Source organism: Canis lupus, chromosome 17 (genome assembly GCF_011100685.1).
Source record: "Canis lupus familiaris isolate Mischka breed German Shepherd chromosome 17, alternate assembly UU_Cfam_GSD_1.0, whole genome shotgun sequence".
In the NCBI taxonomy this organism is placed as follows: Eukaryota; Metazoa; Chordata; class Mammalia; order Carnivora; family Canidae; genus Canis; species Canis lupus.
The window spans coordinates 55,760,167-55,779,267 of record NC_049238.1 but is presented as its reverse complement, the minus strand read 5'-3'; the positions used below and the strand labels follow the sequence as shown (position 1 = coordinate 55,779,267).

The 19,101-nt window shown below is 38.6% G+C and overlaps 2 protein-coding genes across 5 annotated transcripts in view; one reads left to right on the top strand and one right to left on the bottom strand.

Annotated features, from left to right (window-relative positions):
• Window positions 1–4,930, top strand: part of SPAG17 (sperm associated antigen 17) — a 227,159-nt gene extending 222,229 nt beyond the window's left edge. For 2 of the 3 annotated variants that reach the window (XM_038561900.1, XM_038561898.1), the window contains one exon: window positions 4,742–4,930. The gene's annotated coding sequence lies outside the window, so the exon portion shown is untranslated. Of the gene's footprint in view, window positions 1–928; window positions 1,506–4,741 lie in introns of those variants that run through there. The other variant, XM_038561899.1, reaches the window with a different exon arrangement.
• The window catches only part of WDR3 (WD repeat domain 3), a 29,311-nt gene that overhangs the window by 1,345 nt on the left and 8,865 nt on the right, over window positions 1–19,101 (bottom strand). For both annotated transcript variants that reach the window (XM_038561902.1, XM_038561901.1), the window contains exons 6-25: window positions 18,814–18,909; window positions 17,757–17,870; window positions 17,467–17,568; window positions 16,916–17,013; window positions 15,878–15,985; window positions 15,164–15,394; window positions 13,372–13,465; window positions 11,320–11,421; window positions 9,488–9,573; window positions 9,184–9,319; window positions 8,418–8,474; window positions 6,952–7,052; window positions 6,648–6,759; window positions 6,362–6,496; window positions 5,853–5,903; window positions 5,273–5,338; window positions 4,692–4,784; window positions 4,182–4,229; window positions 3,479–3,522; window positions 1,341–1,469 (exon numbers count right to left, since the gene is read on the bottom strand). In XM_038561902.1, the coding sequence (XP_038417830.1) occupies window positions 1,341–1,469; window positions 3,479–3,522; window positions 4,182–4,229; window positions 4,692–4,784; window positions 5,273–5,338; window positions 5,853–5,903; window positions 6,362–6,496; window positions 6,648–6,759; window positions 6,952–7,052; window positions 8,418–8,474; window positions 9,184–9,319; window positions 9,488–9,573; window positions 11,320–11,421; window positions 13,372–13,465; window positions 15,164–15,394; window positions 15,878–15,985; window positions 16,916–17,013; window positions 17,467–17,568; window positions 17,757–17,870; window positions 18,814–18,909 (2,003 nt within the window). The remainder of the gene's footprint in view (window positions 1–1,340; window positions 1,470–3,478; window positions 3,523–4,181; window positions 4,230–4,691; window positions 4,785–5,272; window positions 5,339–5,852; window positions 5,904–6,361; window positions 6,497–6,647; window positions 6,760–6,951; window positions 7,053–8,417; window positions 8,475–9,183; window positions 9,320–9,487; window positions 9,574–11,319; window positions 11,422–13,371; window positions 13,466–15,163; window positions 15,395–15,877; window positions 15,986–16,915; window positions 17,014–17,466; window positions 17,569–17,756; window positions 17,871–18,813; window positions 18,910–19,101) is intronic.

Genomic DNA, 19,101 nt, shown 5'->3' with positions numbered 1-19,101 from the left:
TCAACTTTATCTGATGTCAATTTTAACAATACTATGGTAAAAATCATAACACATTTAACTTGTGCAAAGCTGGCTCTTTTTGCAGCCAACTCCATGCAGCCACAGACTTACAAAATGGTATTTCATAGAAGGCTCAGAGAGAAATGAACACCTTAAGAAATACTAACTAACTCAACAAAGATTTATTAATATTTCCAGTAAAGCCACTGCAATAAAAGATATAGTCACTGATCAGTAAGACTCTGACCTTGGGTATTAAGATGATGTCCATGAACTCATGCTCCTGAGTACCCTCAAGCTCACCTGTGACCTGCCACAGCTACTTGTATAGCACTCCCCATACAACCCCCTGATAAGCTGGAAGCACTCATGGTGTTTCAGTTAGAATCAGTAACCCTGATTTCAATAGTACATATGCTATAGTGATAAGAAGTTATTAGTAACATTGTTGAGTGTCAATTTAAGGCCTCAGGACTTGCCCAAAATTATAAATCTGGCAACAGAATATATATACATATATATGTATGTATATATGTATGTATGTATGTATCACTGTTCTTTTGCTACCATCTTGGTGGAATAAAAGGAACAGAGGATGAAGAATCATGAAAATAGATCAAATATCAATTTGTTAAATATACATGTTTGGTTTTTTTGGTTTTTTAACTATTGGGTATTGGCTGATCAATCTGTATTTTGTCTTCAGAACAGCATTTTAGAGTGTTCAGTCTCTTTTTGTTTTCTGCTATAACAGCTGTAGACCGAGGGGCAGAGAGCAAGATAAAAGAGTATATTCTTAAACTCTTGTAAATATGTTCTTTTCAATTACACACTAAGAGGAATTGTTCATATTTAAGAATAATCCCATAAACATATTTTGTTTCTTCTTTCCCTCCGTGTATGCCCTTTCTTTTCCATTTGTTTCTAGAGACCTGAAAAATAAAGGCACTATTCCTTACAACGCTGTTATGAGGACTAAACTAAATCATTTTGCTTCAACAGTTAAAAAGATAACAAATGAGGCAAACTGGCCACTCAGTGATGGTCTCTCAGCAAACAGACAAGGACTAGAGCTACTGCAACCTGGAGACCTGTGTTTACGGAAGTGTCCCTGAGCAATGCTCTATCTTGTTACTTCAGAAGTAGGTCATCACTATTATTGTTTAAGCACAAGACTGATTCTGTAGGATCAGGAATAATTTGTCACACAAGTGAAATCCTGTAACCATCAGTCTGAAACAACAGATTTCTTAACCCCAAAGCATTGATTCTGTCCATCAGTTCAAGTAACACTGGAGTGGTGAAACCAAGTAGACAGTGTTCTTTGGAAAGGATGTTACCTGAGCAGAAAGAAGAGGCACCTACACAGAAGTTCGATATCAGAGCCCAGCTGGATGAATTCATTAAGGAGCTTAAGGAGGTCTGGGACATACGAAAAAGGCAGCACAAGCAGAGATTCTTCTAGCTCGCTGAAGAAGACAGTAAACATGACATGAACAAGAAATGTTTATTTAAATAATATGAACTGTTCATCTATATCCTGAATGGTTCCTTCTTTTCTGTTTTGTTTTTTATATTCAGTATTTTCATTTATCTGATGCATTCTGGTCCATGGCATGATAGGAGAATCTGACTTTTTTCCCCCCAGATAACTCATTTCTCCAAAGTCTTTTGTTGAACATTCCACCTTTATATGATACTTCTTTTACCATACATTGAGTCCTTACATATGCGACTCTATTTCAGGGCTTTCAAGTCTATTTCAATGATTGATTCTGACAACAATCCTATAGTATTTTAGTTTTGCTGACTTTAATAGCTTTTTAAACTGGGAGAACAGCTCTCTTTTGCTACTCTTCTAGTTTGTTTTGTTTTACTTCTCTTGAAAAAGTTCTAATATCATTTCATCAACTCCAATTTCAAATCTCAAGAGGATTTCAACTGAGTTACAAACCTATAAACTAGTTAAAAAGAAAGACAAAAAACTTAAATCTTCAGAACATAGACTATTTCCTTCTAGGAATGTACAATACTTCCATTAATTTAAATTTTGTTGTACATTTCTCCCAGGAAGATTCATCATTATCCTCAGATGGCCTGTTCTTATTAAAATGGACATATTTAGATATTAAGAATTACTATGAAAATAATTTTCAAAAAAAAAAAATAATTTTCAGTAGCTCAAACTCACAAATAAAATCCAAAGGTAAATCACAAATGAGAAACATTATTGCAAAAATACATGACAAAAAATTCTTAAAAACCAGTAAGAAAGTGTTGCCTGGGTGGCTCAGCAGTTGAGCATCTGCCTTTGGCTAAGGGCGTAATCCCGGGATCTGGGATCGAGTCCCACATCGGGCTCCTTGCAGGGAGCCTGCTTCTCCCTCTGCCTGGGTCTCTGCCTCTGTCTCTCTGTGTCTCTCATGAATCTTTAGAATTCTTTAAAAAATTCTTTAAAAAAACAAAAAACAAAAACCAGTAAGAAAGTACGAGAGTACAAGAAAAGGAAAGTAAAAATTCACAGAAAAAAACCCACAAATGACCAACAAATATTAAATTTTTGCTTCATTAATAATAGAAAGAAATTAAAATGACACAATACAACCTTTTGCCTCTAAAACTGGCAAAGAATTTTTTAAAGCCTGGTCAAAATTACTACAAGCTTTCTGAAAAGTAATTCAGCAACAAAACCTTTAAGAACTCATACTCATCAGTTATTGTTCTGCTACAACAAAGATTTCCATGTAAAGGTTTTCGTCGAAGCAGTACTGATAATAGCAAAAAACAAAAGCAAATCCGATAGTAATTATACATATAATGGAATGTTTTGATAGAATTAATTTTTTCTTTTTTAAAATATTTTATTTAATTATTCATGAGAGACACACAGAGAGATGCAGAGACATAGGCAGAGGGAGAAGGAGGCTCTTCACAGGGACCCTGGTGTGGGACTTGATCCCAGGACCCTGGGACTGGAGCCAAAGGCAGATGCTAGACCACTGAGCCACCCAGGCGCCCATGTTTTGATAGAATTCCATGAATGTAGTTTTGAAGAATATTAGTAACTTGAGCAAATGCTCAGGGAATATTCCATGAAAAAAATACACAATATAAAATTATATAGAGAAGATTCCAATTGTGTATGGACACAGAAATAAAGCAAAGGAAATAACACAACCAAAAAAAGGTTACCAGTTGGTACTTGTGATTGATGATACAGGATTTCATTACCTACAATATAAAGTAGGACTACCCTTCACTTGTCTCTAAAAGTACCTCCCTTCACACATTAGGAGGAGCCTGCTAGTTCTGCTTCTAAAAGGACATCATAATATACTGTTTTCCACGAAAATATTGAATGGTTAAACCTATAAGGAAAATAAACATCAATTATAACTTCTGCTTATCTCATGGTCAGACAGCCATTCAATAAGTGATATTAGTGGACAAATTATAGTCATTGTACTTTGGGACTCACCTTGACTTGATTCCTTTAAAAATCTCCAACACATAAGCTGAAGGCTATATAAAGGAAGCATGAGAACTTTAGTGGTACTCTAGGTTGATTTCTACTGAAGCTCCCTAATTCCCAACTAAAAACCAAGGATCCCACTCACAGGAGAAACAGCATTCTAAGATGGCAATCCATGCACAGGCTTAGATTGTCACATGTGGGTTCACTTCCCAACTCTGTTACCTTCTGTCTGTAAGTCAGGCCAATTTCCCATCTGTAAAATGAGGCTACATTGACTCACATGATGACCCTGATGAATGATACAGGCAAGTAAAGTACTAAGTCTAGAGATTGCTATGTAAGCATACACTGTCCCATTTCTCTCTCTCTCCTCCTCTGTCTGATTTACATCAACTTTTCCTCTAAGAACCTCAATTTGAAAATTCACTTAGATGAACAGAATTTTCAGAGGGTTCTGGATACTGAACAAAAATAGGCACTAGAAAATAAGAGAATGCCAGTCCAGATAGACCAGAAAGAAGGACTTAGAAGTTACACTAAAACTTCTGAAATGCTCAGTACCCTAGAGGACAGGAGAGGTATTAATGGCAAAGTACTTCCCAATACATTCAGCCTGAGATCATGCCTCTGCACTTCCTGCTGTGACTCTCTTGTCCCTGAAAAGTACCTCTGAGTAACCAAGGGGGAACCGTTAGACACTACTCACAGAGATATTGCCATAAGCCATCAGGATGGGATTAATGGGAAGAGGAACCTGTCAAGAAATCATTAGATCAAGTCATTAAAAAACAAGGCTCTGACAGTGCTTGTCACAGGCAGGGCAATGACAGTACGGTTTTTAAAAGGGAGACCCTACAAATGGAAAGAGTATAAAAGAGTCATTAGGACTTTTAGTTTCCATTGTGCTTATGAATGAGTTTGGGCAATATATTTCATCTAGAAGCCTGTAATGGTTGTAGTACATCTGAAACCACACCAGGAGTTTCTGCTGCATCTGGTGAGCACTTCATCCTGAGGTTTCTTCTCCCTCACTTTTTATCCAGACCCAACTCCCCTCTTTCCAATCCCTCAACTCCTTCTAATACTTGGAATTAGAAAAAACTCTATTACATTTATGTCATTTCCTGATCTGAGTCAGTAACTCCCACAGTGACAGTGTTCTCAGAAGTTCTATGGATACATGTTTCTCAGAGTGTAGCTCCATGGGCTATCTCACCTCTTTCCCTGCAGCTTTACAAATAGCTTTGTGTTCCTTCCTTTTCGCAGTCTCCTCTCGGTATAGCTCAACAGCCTCCATGATCCTCTCAGCCTACAATGATGGCAACAAAGGAGAGAAGTCATTGCCACATGCCCCAGCATCCTGGAACCCTGCAATTGGAAGGCCTGACTGGAAAAGCACTACCTAGCTTGAACTGGTTTAATAAACGTATGCCAAGAGTGTCAAACAGTAGGTAATGACGTCTCTGGTGTTTGTTTTCTGTTTAATGTACAGAGAGGAGACTAAGCATCTTGGGTTTAGGGGAGGCCATATGGATGCCTCCATGTGGAGGAGGGCTGCTCCTGGGACCCCTGAGGGGTGCTGCTTCCAGGAGATCAAGCTTTCCTTTCTAGAAACCATGTACCGATTCGGCAGGACTGCTGTCTTTGGTTGCAAGGGAGGACCAGAGGTTCTGAGCTCCATCTATGAATTTCAACAACTTTTTGCCACAAAAGGGCTACCTGGTTGGTAAGAAGTTGGGATCCTCCTTAAAAATGTATGTATCTATAGATATAGATACAGAATGTATATTAACTTACTGCTTTGACCGTTTCAATAGTTTTCTTTCCAGTAAAGTAATTGTCACCTTGAGTCTCTCCTGGAACCTGCCAGAAACAGAGATCCTTGACAATACTGTTGACAGGCAATAAAAAACCAATAAAGTAATCCTACATCCAGAAAAGAACAGGCATCACTGTGTTATGATAAAGGTTACATGGTGTTACCAACTATCCATTAATAAAGTATTCAGGTGCCAGACACTATTAAGTATTTTATATTCATTATAAGAATATCCTACTCTCTAAAAGTATAAAGTGAATGCCCAATTTCTAAAATTTTTTAATTTTATTTTTGTTCTAAGATTCTCTGAAGCCTCCTTACGACAAAACAGAACAAAAAATGCCAGAATGACAAATTTGGTCAGTCATTTGTCCCACAAAATCAGGATATACAGTTAAATCAAATAGGACTACACAGATTGTTTCCCACATCAACTGATGGGAAACAACTTTAGCATCTGGCCCCAATTCTAATTCCATTAGAAATTCTTGAAATTAAAGTAAATTCCAATAAGATAATTATAGGGCTCGATCTTGGGGTCCCAAAAGATTTACTTACTACTGGTTGGTCTTCTTTGGCCACACTCTCCTCATATTCTGCTTCCCTTTGCTGTCAAGAGACAGATAAAATTAATTTGGAAGAAAAATCATGGTCTCTATATGAAGTGAAATGAGACAGGGACGAGCTGCTTCTTTCAAAATGCAGTCCCCTGTTGGTATCTATGTCTCTGCGTGGTTGCCGAAACAGTGACAGCGTGTTGGAAACCTCTCCTGGAGTCAGGCCTGACTGAAGGGTGGCCACATTAGATAGAATGCTTAGGCTAGGACAGCAGGTTCAGATACCCACCAGCATGTTTTTTTTTTTGTTTGTTTTTAATTTTGTGTATTCATGAGAAACACAGAGAGAGGAAGAGACACAGGCAGAGAGAGAAGCAGGCTCCCTGCAGGGAGCCCAATGTAGGACTCGATCCCAGGACCTTGGGATCACAACATGAGCCAAAGGCAGACACTCAACCACTGAGCCACCCAGGCATTTCCCCAACAGCATGTTCTATAACCAAGCCTTACCATCTCCCTTTCTTCCTCAAGAATAAGAGGCTCCCTTGTTCTTTCCCAAAGTCTCAGAGATTTGTCATGGGACGATGACACAACATAGTCTCCACTAGGGCTTACAGCCAAGCACCAGATCTCCTGGTGGTGCCCCTGGAGAGAGAGAAGACACAAAAAACAAAAAACCCTGAGAAGGAACACCTTATTCCTTGACCGATACCTGCTCTACATTGAGTGGGAGATCAACATTCAGTCTTAAAAGTGGTTCTCAAGTACTGAGCAACCAAAGCAGGAAAGTGGTTACCTCCAGAGTCTGTATGTGTTCAAATTTGTCCGCATCCCACTGCTTAATCTTGTGGTCCTTGCCAGTGGTGAAGAAGAGGTGGGACTTGGGTACAAACTGCAGGTACATCACACTGAAAAGTGAGAAAAGTGATCAAATGTCATGTCATGTCATCAAATGTCATGCTAGTGAAGAGCGTCACACACATTTGTGAAGAGCTAGTTCTAGGATGCCTAATTAAGTTTTACATTTATGACTGCCTAAATATAGACATAGATGCTTGAAGGAAATGATACGTACAGGTGACTCAAAGGTCTGCACCTACCTGTCATCATGTGCAAAGAGAGACTTATGGCAGTCTCCAAAGTCCAAGCCCCAGATTTTCACATTCCTGTCGGCAGAGCCCGTTGCTATTAGTGTCCCATCCTACAGAGGAAGAGGTGAACTGTGACTTTACTTGATTATCAGAAACTCTACAGTTAGATAAAACAAGATAAATCAGAACATTTAGCCCATTTCTCTCAGAAACATTAAAATCAATACCATGCAATTTCACCTCTATCAAGAGCACCTATTTCTCTGCTTTTACCTAAGATTTCCTTAAAAAGCTTGTTGAGTAAAAGCAAGAACTCTGCTGGTTCCAAAGTTTTCATACTGCTACAGGGTAGTGGTGTGCCTTGATGTCGGAATATGTTCTGAATTACAATATTGTAATTGTTTATATACTTCCTTAAATAGGAAGAAGAATCTCGAATCTGTCATAGGATTTAGGGGAAGAGGGGAGGAGGAAGAAAGAAGAGTCTGGGAAAGAACCTACTAAAATGTTTGCAACCCAGCCTTTTATCCTACATTCTCTATTTCTCTTATCCTATGTCAATGCCTCACTCAAATAGTTGTCAGCATAATAAGAACATCAGAAATATCTTGTGCTGTTCATGTACTAATCATAGACGGCGAGAGCATGGAATCCTTTCATATAGACTAGGCACTGTCTTTAAATACGTTATTCCCACTTTTATCCATAACTAGACGTTGCAAAAATATGATTTTGCTATGGCTATAGTACAAAATATTGTAAATGTCCAAATATGAAGCCAAGTTCTATCTTACTCACCAGCATTACCTTCTAGACTTTTAAAAATCTTTTGTATATTCAGGTGCTCTACCAATTATAGCATTTTATTTTTTAAAGATTTTACTAATTTATTTGAGAGAGCAAGAGAAAGAGTGTGTGCGCATGAGCAGGGGAGAGGCAGAGAGAGAGAAGCAGACTCCCCACTGAGCAGGGAGCCCAACTTGGGGCTTGATCCCAGGTCCCAGGATCATGATTTGAGCTGAAGGCAGATGCTTAACCAAAGGAGTAACCCAGGCTCCCCCCACCCTCCAATTATATATTTAGACAACAAGATACTGAGGAATCCACAATAGGGAGTTAGTTCTAAGGATTAATTCAGATATTTGTGAACATATTCTGAAAACCCTAATGTAATTAATATGTATATATTATATACATATTATAATTATAATTAATTGTACTATACATATAGTACAATTACAATATTCGGAAAGTCTTAAAGTAATTAATATATATGTTTTATATACATTATAATTATAATTAATTGTACCATATATTATGATACAATTACAATATACATTGTTTTATGGCTTTTTGGGTAAAGTCAGATATGCAACGGGATGAAAAAATATTCAAAATGAAGATAGCAAGCCAAGAACCAAGAAAGTACTCTAGAAAAGACAACTTGTTACTCAGACACTTTAAATTTTACTTACATAAGAGATGTCCATGCATATAACAGGCAGTTTGTGTCCATAGAGTGAGAGAAAAAACTAAATATAAAAAAATATATATATATAAATAAATGATGTCTGTCTATAAGATACAGGCATTGTTTGTTACATGTGGATCTAAAATATAACTTTACAATCCTAAATGCTGTTCTGGATTGCTTTATATTTATATTTTCAGAGAAGACAAACCACTGTAGGCGGCTTATACCTGTGTCTAGCACACAGACCCTGCGCACACTTGCCAACAACACTGCACTATGGAGGAGCCGGGGATGCCCCAGAAGCCTACTACTTCAGTCAGAACAGGGCACAGGGACGTTCTCTGCATCTTTTAGCTGAAAATACTGGGCAATTGCTTCCCAACAACATTCCCAGGCCTGCTCCAGTCCTTCCGACTCTGGGCATAGGGCCCAGTAATCTATATTTTTAAAAGCAACCCAAATGATCCTGATGTACAGCCAAGAGTGGAATCACTGCCTAGGTGATGTAGCAATGCTCTTAAACTATTGGCTGCAATGGGATTTTGTGTCTACAGATTTTCTGAACTTATGAAATCTAACTTGCTTTAAACAAAATTTATGAACCAAAGGGTTCTTTAAAAGAATTCTAGCTTTCCTAATGCACCTACAATGTTTTGATTCACATAAACTTCAGAAACATAACACTGCTGGGCAGTCAAGGCCACTTTACAGCCTCAACCTATGGTCACTCAGACAGACAAAACTACTTCCAGGCATAATCACTGTACCTTTAAAGTGTCAACATAGAAAATTTTCACAGTACAGTCCAGCAAAGATACAGCTAACAGTTTTTGGTTGGGAGAGTAACGGACACAGAGAACGTCTTCATCTAGTTGTAAGGTTCGGGTTTGCTTCACAGAAAGTCTAGTACAACAGAAAACATCAAGAAAAAAAAATGAGCACTCTACAAAGACAGACAAAAATTCCAAGAACTCCCTGGAACATAAGGGAAATACACATGTCAAAAGCCCATTCAGGGGTTCCCCATTCTCATTCCAAAAAAAGGACACAAATTAAAAAACATCTACTCACCTCTTCTGGGTACTATTTTCATCTTTTACCAATTCAAAATCCCAGAACTTGACAGATTTATCTGCACCACCTGTCACAAAGCCACGCTGAAAATCCAATGATATTGCAATTAAAAAATATTTTACTACAGAAACTCTGGTAAGTTATATATCAAAATTGTACAAAGGACCATTTTTATTTAATGGCATGGGAGAAGAATTAAGAAAAATGTGGTTCCTCCTTAATCCCTTTCATTGCTCTTTTGGGGCTGCTGCCACAGACTTTATTTGAAAATTCCTAGCAGGGGCAAATGGTTACTACTTCTAGTTATACTTTTGTTTACCACCAGGAAGACTCCAAACATTGTATGGTTTTTGTTTTGTTTTGTTTTTTTTAAATGAAATTTTTATTTTTTTAATTTTTATTTATTTATGATAGTCACAGAGAGAGAGAGACAGAGAGAGGCAGAGACATAGGCAGAGGGAGAAGCAGGCTCCATGCACCAGGAGCCCGACGTGGGATTCGATCCCGGGTCTCCAGGATCGCGCCCTGGGCCAAAGGCAGGCACCAAACTGCTGCGCCACCCAGGGATCCCCATTGTATGGTTTTTTACTCCACCTAAGAAAGCACCAAATAAATTTGCTATTAAGTAATAAAATGGTTTGACAAATACACACAGATTGGATCATCAAGTTAAGTTTATTCAAAGTAACAACTCAGAAGGGTGTAAGTTTATTCCTTCAATGTCCCCTGCTCCAGGGCGACAGGAAATATATATTTTAAAATATATTTTATATATATTTAAATATATATAATAATATATAAATCTATATATTATATATAAATATAACATATATTATATATATAATATAAATATGTATTATATATAAATGTAAATATATATATTCAAATATATTTTAAAATTAAAATATGTTTGAAAGTGTTTTCCAATATCAAGAAAATTACTCCCATTACATTGTAGTATTAAAGTACATGGAATATGGGTCAGAAAACTAGATCTCAAGTGTTCATTTTGCCATTTGAGATTAGTAAGAAGCTTACAATGGTCCTTTAGTGTTGCTGTAATGACAAAGACTATCTAGTTTATAAAAACACTATAAAAATAGCAGTAAGTGACACATGGATGTAAAAATACTTTGCAGAAAGAGAATCCTCTACAAATGCAAGATGTAATTACTATTTAAATCTTAAATGCTGTTCTGTTCTGACCCCAAATGGCATGACCCACTCTAAATTCCGGATTCCATTTTTTCCAAAAATAGTATCTACTTTCAATGGATGAAAGTTTGCCACTATTGAGAAGATTCAAATGAATGGCCCACAATCTCTTATTTTGTCCAAAAAATATCTCAAAATGTTCTGAGCAATAGCACCATTACTGGAGTTAAGTACACAGTTCTCCAAGATGACTCCTTTCAAGGGAAGCAGCCTGTTACTGAATTGAAAGAGCTGATATATTTGCTATAAACACTAGACTCAAAGTCATAGATGTATGGCCTAGAAGGAGAAAAGTTTACTCCATCCTCTGTATTTTATTGCTCAAGGGAATATTTCCTCTTGGGAAGTAGCACAAACCACTGGTGAAAACTCACGAGGGTAAGCAATCGGACATCTGATGATCAAGAGCAGCTGAAGGAGAATTCATTTGATAATGACAGCTATTCGTACTATGAGGCACATGATATGCCATCATATGGGAAATCTAAAGATTAGAAAAAAAAGTGGGCTTTCTTTAAAGAAACCCTGAAGAAACCTTTATTAGGCAGGAGTAAAACCTGATGTAAGAAATGGGAAAGTACTAAAGTCCAGATCCTGACATCTGATTTAGTTACCTGATCTGGAGAGAGAGACAAGGACCATAAAGCTCCATCATGTGCGTTTATTGTCTCCAGCAAATTTCCTGAGGCCAAGTCATAAAGCTGCAGCTTTCCTGTCTGTGGAAGACAAAATATGAGCACTACTCCAATGAGCACACCCACAACCACCAAGATTCATGCCTACATAGTTCAGGAAAGATTTCATAGCCATGTAGCAGCCATGTGGCAGATGGCTTCAGTGCTCTGTGCTTCCTATGTGAATATATGCCGCTGATGTGCGGAGTTGACTCTGGCAAAGTTGCTCTGTGGCAAAATGACGCAGAACAGTGCAACCTGGCAGTCCTGCACTATTGTCACTTTCACTGGTTCTCCAACTTCAGAAGGGAAATAGCATGGTCAGAGGCAAGTGAGAAGACGACAGCAAATACACCTAAAAACCTTTCAAGTTTAATCAAATTTAAACGGTAACTGGCTTAACCAACTCTTCCCCCATCTAGTTTCCTCCTCTATGATACGCTGACAATAAGAAATAGAAATTTAGGGAAGGCAATGGACTTAAAAAAAAAAAAAAAAAAAAAAAAAAAAAAAAACCAAACCGCAAAAGCTTAGAAAACAATGAGCCATACTGTCTGCTTAGAATTTGGTATATGAAAAACAAAAAATTAAAAAACTAAAAAATATATATATGTATATATAGAAATAAAAATAACATGCCCACGGTGCCCACAAGGCACAAACAGAACAGCAAAGCCTGCTCTCTGATGGGCTTTTGTATAGGGGTGGCAAGAGTGTAGGTGGGAGACTCGAGTCCCAGGGCTGCCTCTTTCCAACCCTATGACTTTTGATGAATTCACCTCCAAGAGCCTGTTTTATCTGTAAAATGGGGTTCACAGCACCACCATCTCTAAGCTGGTGTGAGCATTAAATGAGCTTATGGACATTAACTGCCTCACATAGGGACGGGGCTGGGGTCTGTGGATTGTACTTAAATCATACAGGTAGACTTCGAAAATATTTGCAAAATGCTCTACACACACACAAATAGGGGGACATTTGTTGAAAGAATGAATGAGAAGAGAAACTTAGAGTTTAATGTTTATTCCCTGACACTGATCCTAAAACCTCTCTGGCTTATTTTATATGTTTAGCTGGGCAAAAAAAATACCCATTGTGATACCGAGCTTTACTAATTAAACAATCATGCACATACGGCACAAGTTTAGGGGGATAACGATGACAAATCCTTGCAAAATACTTTTAAGTACTCCACAGACATATTCTATTTTATTTTCATGGCTACTACTCCTACTACCCAGTAGTTCTGCTACCAGCTCTCATTTACTAGTTATTTACTATGAACAGTTTCTGTGCTAAGTGCTTTCCGTTGTGTGAAATAGGTTGTTTACCTAATCTTACAAGAGAAAACCAAGGGGCAAGGCCAAAGTTCTCATGCCTTGTGAGTGGAAATTCTAGAATTCAAACCTAGGTTTATGTAGTGTAAAAGCCATTGTGAAGAAGCACGTGTCATCCTAATATATGGATAAGGAAACACCAGAAGAAATTTCAAGACCTGCTCCAAATTACCCATTCTAGAAGGGGGAGAATCTGAATCCAAATCTGTGTCTGCTTCTTCCTGCACGTTTATCTCCCAATCTGATTAGCAACTGGGAATGAGGATGGGTCAGTCTGTCTTTATTGAATGCTTCTACCTGTCAAGCATGATACTAGGTACTTTGTATATTTTATCATTAGTCCATCTCAAAACATAATTACATATGTGCTCATGAAGAGATACATGAAAAGTCGAGCACCAAAACATGAATGATGGTTATCTCAAGGTCATGACTGTAATTTTCTTCCTCACAATTTGACATAAGGTTTGATTTTTTAAAAACAAAACAAAACTAAGAAAAACCCCTCAAAAAAAAAAGGGCAATAAACTACCAACCGTCTCATATTAGCCAGCTCTCATTCATTTCCAATATGCAAAAGAAGGACCCGAGTTCTCAAACAACCTTAAGAATACTGAGAAGAGCCTCCAAATTCCAAGAAAAAGTCTCAGTGTACCTTTGTTCCTATGACCACCTGCCTATCACCAGGTACGAAGAATGAGCACAGTGCATATTCGCAGGTCATTGTGCGGATACACTGCAGTGTGGCCCTGTGAGAAAGAAGGAATAAAGAATTTGCACATTAAGAGAACCTGCTTCTCCATCTTAGAGGTCAGTGCGTTCATTCAACACACACCTAGCCACACAGTTGGGCTCTCAGACACAATTATAGTCAAGAAAGAAAAACTTAAATGGCACTTACTTTCTTTTGTAGGGACTTCCTAATTCTAAGGAACAGAGCTCATGTAAAAGCAGGGCAAAAAAAGCATCTGCTGAGCTCAACAGAGCCCAAGGTGCCACCATAAAGAAGTAATTGAGCCCACAGAATTACAAGTTGAATTAGCCTGTTATTAAATATCTCTACAAGTAAAATTCACTTTCTTAGACTACAAAGATTCATCCCTTCAACAGATTTACATCAAATGCTCATTTCATTCCACATTTAACAAATGGTAGATGCTATTTTAGGTGCTGGAGGTTTAACAGTGTGTTAAATAGAAATGGCCCTGAACCTTGTAAACTCTAACATTCTTCAGGAACAAGGCAAACACAAACTGATCTGACAGGTGATAGCAAGTGCTGCAGAGACACAACTTGGTGGGAGGGCAGAGGCGGTGAAGGAGCAGGACTGCCATTCAGTGACAAGATGGGGAGAATGCCTGTATGTGAGGGGGAAGATGGTTCCAGAGACAAAGACCAGGAGCGCAACCGCCACAACAGGGGCTCGTTCTTGCTGTGTTTAAGAGATGAGAAAAGGCCAATGGGCTCTTGTGCGGCAGAAGGGGAGAGGAGTAAGAGTTGAGGTCTGTGAGTACTATGGCTTCTAGGCAGAGTGAGGTGGAACTGCTGGGAGTGATACCAATTCCATTATGAAGAGCACCCTGGCAGCTGCATGGAGAATGGGCTATGGTGGGGCACACAGCAGAGATCCGTCAGGAAGCTATCACGCCGACCCCAGGGAGAGGCAAGGGCAGATGGGAATTGGTGGTAGCAGCACGGGTGACGACATGCAGTTGGATGCTAGCTAAGTTCTGAAAGTGGAGCTCACAGCATGTGCCAGTGACCTGGACATAGGATATGAGAGAATGGCCAAAAGCATCTGGGGGAGAACAACTGGAAGGAAGTAATTACTTTTGAAGAAGACGGGGATGTCTGCAGGAACACGCGGGGAGAAAATAAGATCGCAAGCACTGTCTGGGGCATATAAAAAATGGAGATGCCCAATTAGACATCCAGGTGGTGATACAAACCAAAGACTTGGGTGTAAGGGTTTGATGTTCACGGAAAGGCTGAGGCCAGAGAAAGAAAGAAATTTATGTGTCATCAGCATAGAGAAAGCTGCAGAAAGTGAGTGTAGACAAAGACAGGGTTTAAAGACTACCCTAAAGTATTCTAATACCTAGAGGTCAGAAAGGTAAGGTCATATAGGAGATTAAGTAAAAAGCTGGGCAGTACTCAGAGCCTACTAGAATTTAAGAAGTAAGCAGTCTGTTTGCACATTTTTCTCTAGCCACTTACAGGGACAAGCTTCAGATGTGGAATAAGCTTGTGGGAGTTTTTTGGCATCAAATTTAAAAAGGCAACTTTTCCTATTCTGAACTCCACAGGTCTGCAGTCAAGATATATGCTGAGAGAATTATATGTAGGACCTGAAGAGATTAACAACTAACTGTCCAGAGTACTAACACCTCATTCACAGGGAAGAAAAGACGGCTTGATAAAGTGATGGAGAGCACCATTTCACAAACCTGTTCCATATTTTCACGGAATCTGCCGCAGCCGAAAGGACGGCAATATTGTCGGAGCTGAAAGACAGTGTCCGCACGTCACTGCGGTGTCCCCCAATGGTGATTCTGCTGGTCCTGACAGGCTGAGGGGCAGGCGCAGATGGGTGCAGGGAATACGATTCCACCAAGTTGTTCTGCAACAGGAAGACTGCCTTTAATTCTCCTTGAGGTGAATGAATCAAGTCAAAGGATCTGCATGAGAAAAGAATTCATAAATGTTCCAACCACCATCTTCACTCACAAGGTTAACTTTTTCCAGTAGAGAGGCTTCACAGCGTGTCCTCAATCTATGTGACGTTTGAGCAAGTATAAAGAATTTTACAGGAAGTGCTGAGTATTAAAGTCAAAAAGACCTATGCTCAGATATTGGATCTGACATGTATCTTATTTTTATGTATATAATTTTTATTAAGTGACCTTAAATTGTTTTGGAGCACAGGACATAGATTTTTTCTTTTTAATGGCAGCAGAAAAGAAGACTAAACAAATAGAAACGGTTATTATAATAAAACAAATATGAGATGAGTAAGTGGGCCCATGGTGAGGACAGATATCCCATGATCACTATCTCCTCTAGACTGCTTACAAACAGCATGAAAAAGCCAATACAAGTTTATAGCTTACTATTTCTATAATATTGCTCTCAGGTACTTCAAATTCTATACTTTTACTCACTTGATTTTGGCAGAAGTTTTAATATTAGCCACCCGTTGGATTTCATCTTGCAGAGTCATTTTGACATCAACTTCAAGGTCTTCTTCCTCGCCTTTTGAAGAATTTAATCTAGAGGGGGGAAAAAAAGACAATCATGCTATCACTTTTCTAGAAGCAGCTTTGTTATTACATGAGTCAAGGTATGGCTGCAAGACCCACAACCTGCATGATCCTGGGAGTTACTTCATCACACAGGATTACCATGAGAATTAGATAACGCAGCATGAGTAGAAATGCTTAGGGAACCAGTGTCATAAACTTTTATTCCATTTAATGGGTACCTTCAACAAGTGGATTCTTTTTCTTTTTCTTTTTTTTAAACAAGTGGATTCTGAAGGCAACACCCCATGAAATTTCCTGGGGCAAGTAAGCCTTTGTAATTCAAATTATTCCAACAAAATGTAACCAGTTAACTTTTCTATCTTCAAGACTTTACAGAGGATCCATTAAGCAGCAATTCTCAATCCAACCATGTCAAATAAATCAGAGGTTTCAAAAGATTTGCCAAGTCAGGTGACAACTTATTTGAGTCTTGATAAATTTCGACCACTGTAGAACAGCAGATTTCTGTGGTTACTATAATACCTATTCCAAGGTGATACTGCACCCAAATGTCAGTTTTATAGTCCTTCTCCTCACAGCCCCCAAGCCGAGCATTATGTGACCCAACTTCCTTCTGTATGGGCTGCTGTCACTGAAGACACCTGTTGGCCTGAGAACTAAATCATTTAGAAGCTATTTTTAAAGATTTGTATGGCCTTTCTTATTCTATGTGGCTCTGAGCTCACGACTCAGCATATACTAGTTATGAAGCCATACTAGAGAGCAGAAATTTAAAACACGGCCTATCAGCACTCCATGATGTCTTCTCTAGCTTTGAACAGTGATTACTAACACAGTAATTATTTCCTTAAAGAAGCCAAGGTTTTTCTGTCAGTACTGTGTGGCCCACCCAAGATACTTTAATAATAGTAATTATCAAAACAAAACAAAACACACTTTGCTTTCTTTCTAGCTTTCTTCATCTTCTTATCCATTTTCTTCTGAACTTCCGCTTTCGAAAGGACGCAGAACACTTCTAGCACAGAGTCAGTTCCCTAGAAAGGCAAAAGTTGGTGTTGAGTCCAGCCAGGACAGGCAATTTGTAACATAGCTTTTTCTCAGTAAGACCTAAACAATAATGTTCCTTTTTCTTTTTCTTTCAACCTTACTGGTTGTACTACGTCTCCAGGACTGCTGTCTTATGTGTAAAGTGGGAATACCATTTCCTACTCCCAGCATTGCTCTGAAGACCAAAGTGGCAGCCAGGTAATGCTTTTAAACTGCTCAGAAAAGCACACATTTAATGCTTGCTAACAATAAGAACTATAGTAACTATTACTGTGTTATGCTAATAGAAGCTAGGGATTACAGGTCTATACAGCAGCACATACTGAATTGCTAATATGACAGGGGAGGGGGGGGAAATAATCTCTACACTGAATATAAAACAAGCACCAGTTTCTGAAAGAGCCCCGTGCCTATTGCTGTCTCCTACAACTGGTACTCACGTGGCAAGCTAGAATCCTGCCTGTCCTGTCGACCGCAAGGTTCACAACTCTGTCCCTTCCTTCCCGCATGATGGAGCCGACTTTTCTGCATGTAAGGATACGCTATGGAAGAAGCAAGAGAGAAGACCAAGGTTAAATACAAATCTCTGAAAACATATGATTCTAAAAGAGATGCAGGTGATAAAGATATTCCCTAAAATGGAGATAACTGCCAAATTTTTAAATTAAATAATCTCCAGTTCTCGCTTTTCCCACAACTGAACTCAAATGAAAGTAAAAAAAGGAATTACATCCTCAGGAGTTTCATCTGTCTCTGGGATTCCATCCTCAGGCTCGTGTGTATCCTGTATTTCTGGGGAAGACCCTTTACTTTTCTTGGGTTCTGGTTCTTCTAAGTCTTCCACCTGTTTTATAAAAATGGGAGAATAAAAGCTGAAATAATATGTCGCAGGAAGTGACTCTTTAACCCTAATGACTTACAAACCCGTCCTTATAGCCACGAATAACTTCCATTTAGTGCTCTCTTTGATCAATCCTCTTCGACAGTAGGATACTTAACCAGGGTACATTAAAAACCGACTACGGAATTGCAACCAAAACAATATCCACTATACTGTCTCTGACAACTTCCCAAAATATACAGAGTAAGGTTTAGCAACTGTAATCTAGACGGAGGTGAAAAAATGATGACGGACTCTTCATTAACTTTAAAACTTTCTTAAGTGAAAGAGCTACCTACCATATTTTGGGGGAAAGATGCCAGTCTGACAAGGAGAACTACAAAGGTAATCCAGAAATGAAAAGATAAAGCCTAGCCTACTATGGTAGAATGCACCAGAATAGCTACTGAAGACAACACTACACACCTGCCTCCAGCTAAACCTGGGGTCTATAAACTTTTTTCCACACAAAGTCTGTGAGGATCTGAGAAAGTTATAGTCTCAGAACATCTATGTTTACACACACACACACAAATTTTACATAGATTTTTGCCTAAGGGGAAAGGCTCACAGACATCCTGAAGTCCATCCATGGACACCCAAAGGTCCAGGAATACCTTGCTGAGAACTCCACCAACTAAGCCATTAGCATCACCAGAAGGTGTAAGCCTAAAACTATCCTTCTTCAACCTCAGATAAATGAGGGCAACTGAGCTAATAATGAAGAGAAAAATTCTGATTAGAAGTTGGAAGCCATCAGTGTGATAAAATTCCTTCTAGCACTACCGAAGTACTCAATAATCATATCCGATTCTAAATTCAATGAGCCTATGACATTGCTAAAACATGGCATTGCCCATGGCCAAAACAAAACAAAACAAAACAAAACAAAACAAAAAACAATTACCTCTTGCAGATAAGTTATGTCCCAAGCCCTCAGCTCACTGTCAGAAGACCCAGTGATGAGTCGCTTTTCTTCTGACACCAGGACCAACCCCCACACCTGTAAAGTATAAGAAGATTCAAATAACATGATTTATAAGAGACTCCAGGATATATGATGTGACATTTCAAAAATCTAAGAATACTACCAGTAGTGAAATCTCTTTGGCATTTGCAAAACCTAATGTTAAGGTAACCCTTTCAAAATACACTAAAAGAAATCTCACTTTTGGAAAGAAAATATGGCCTGTGG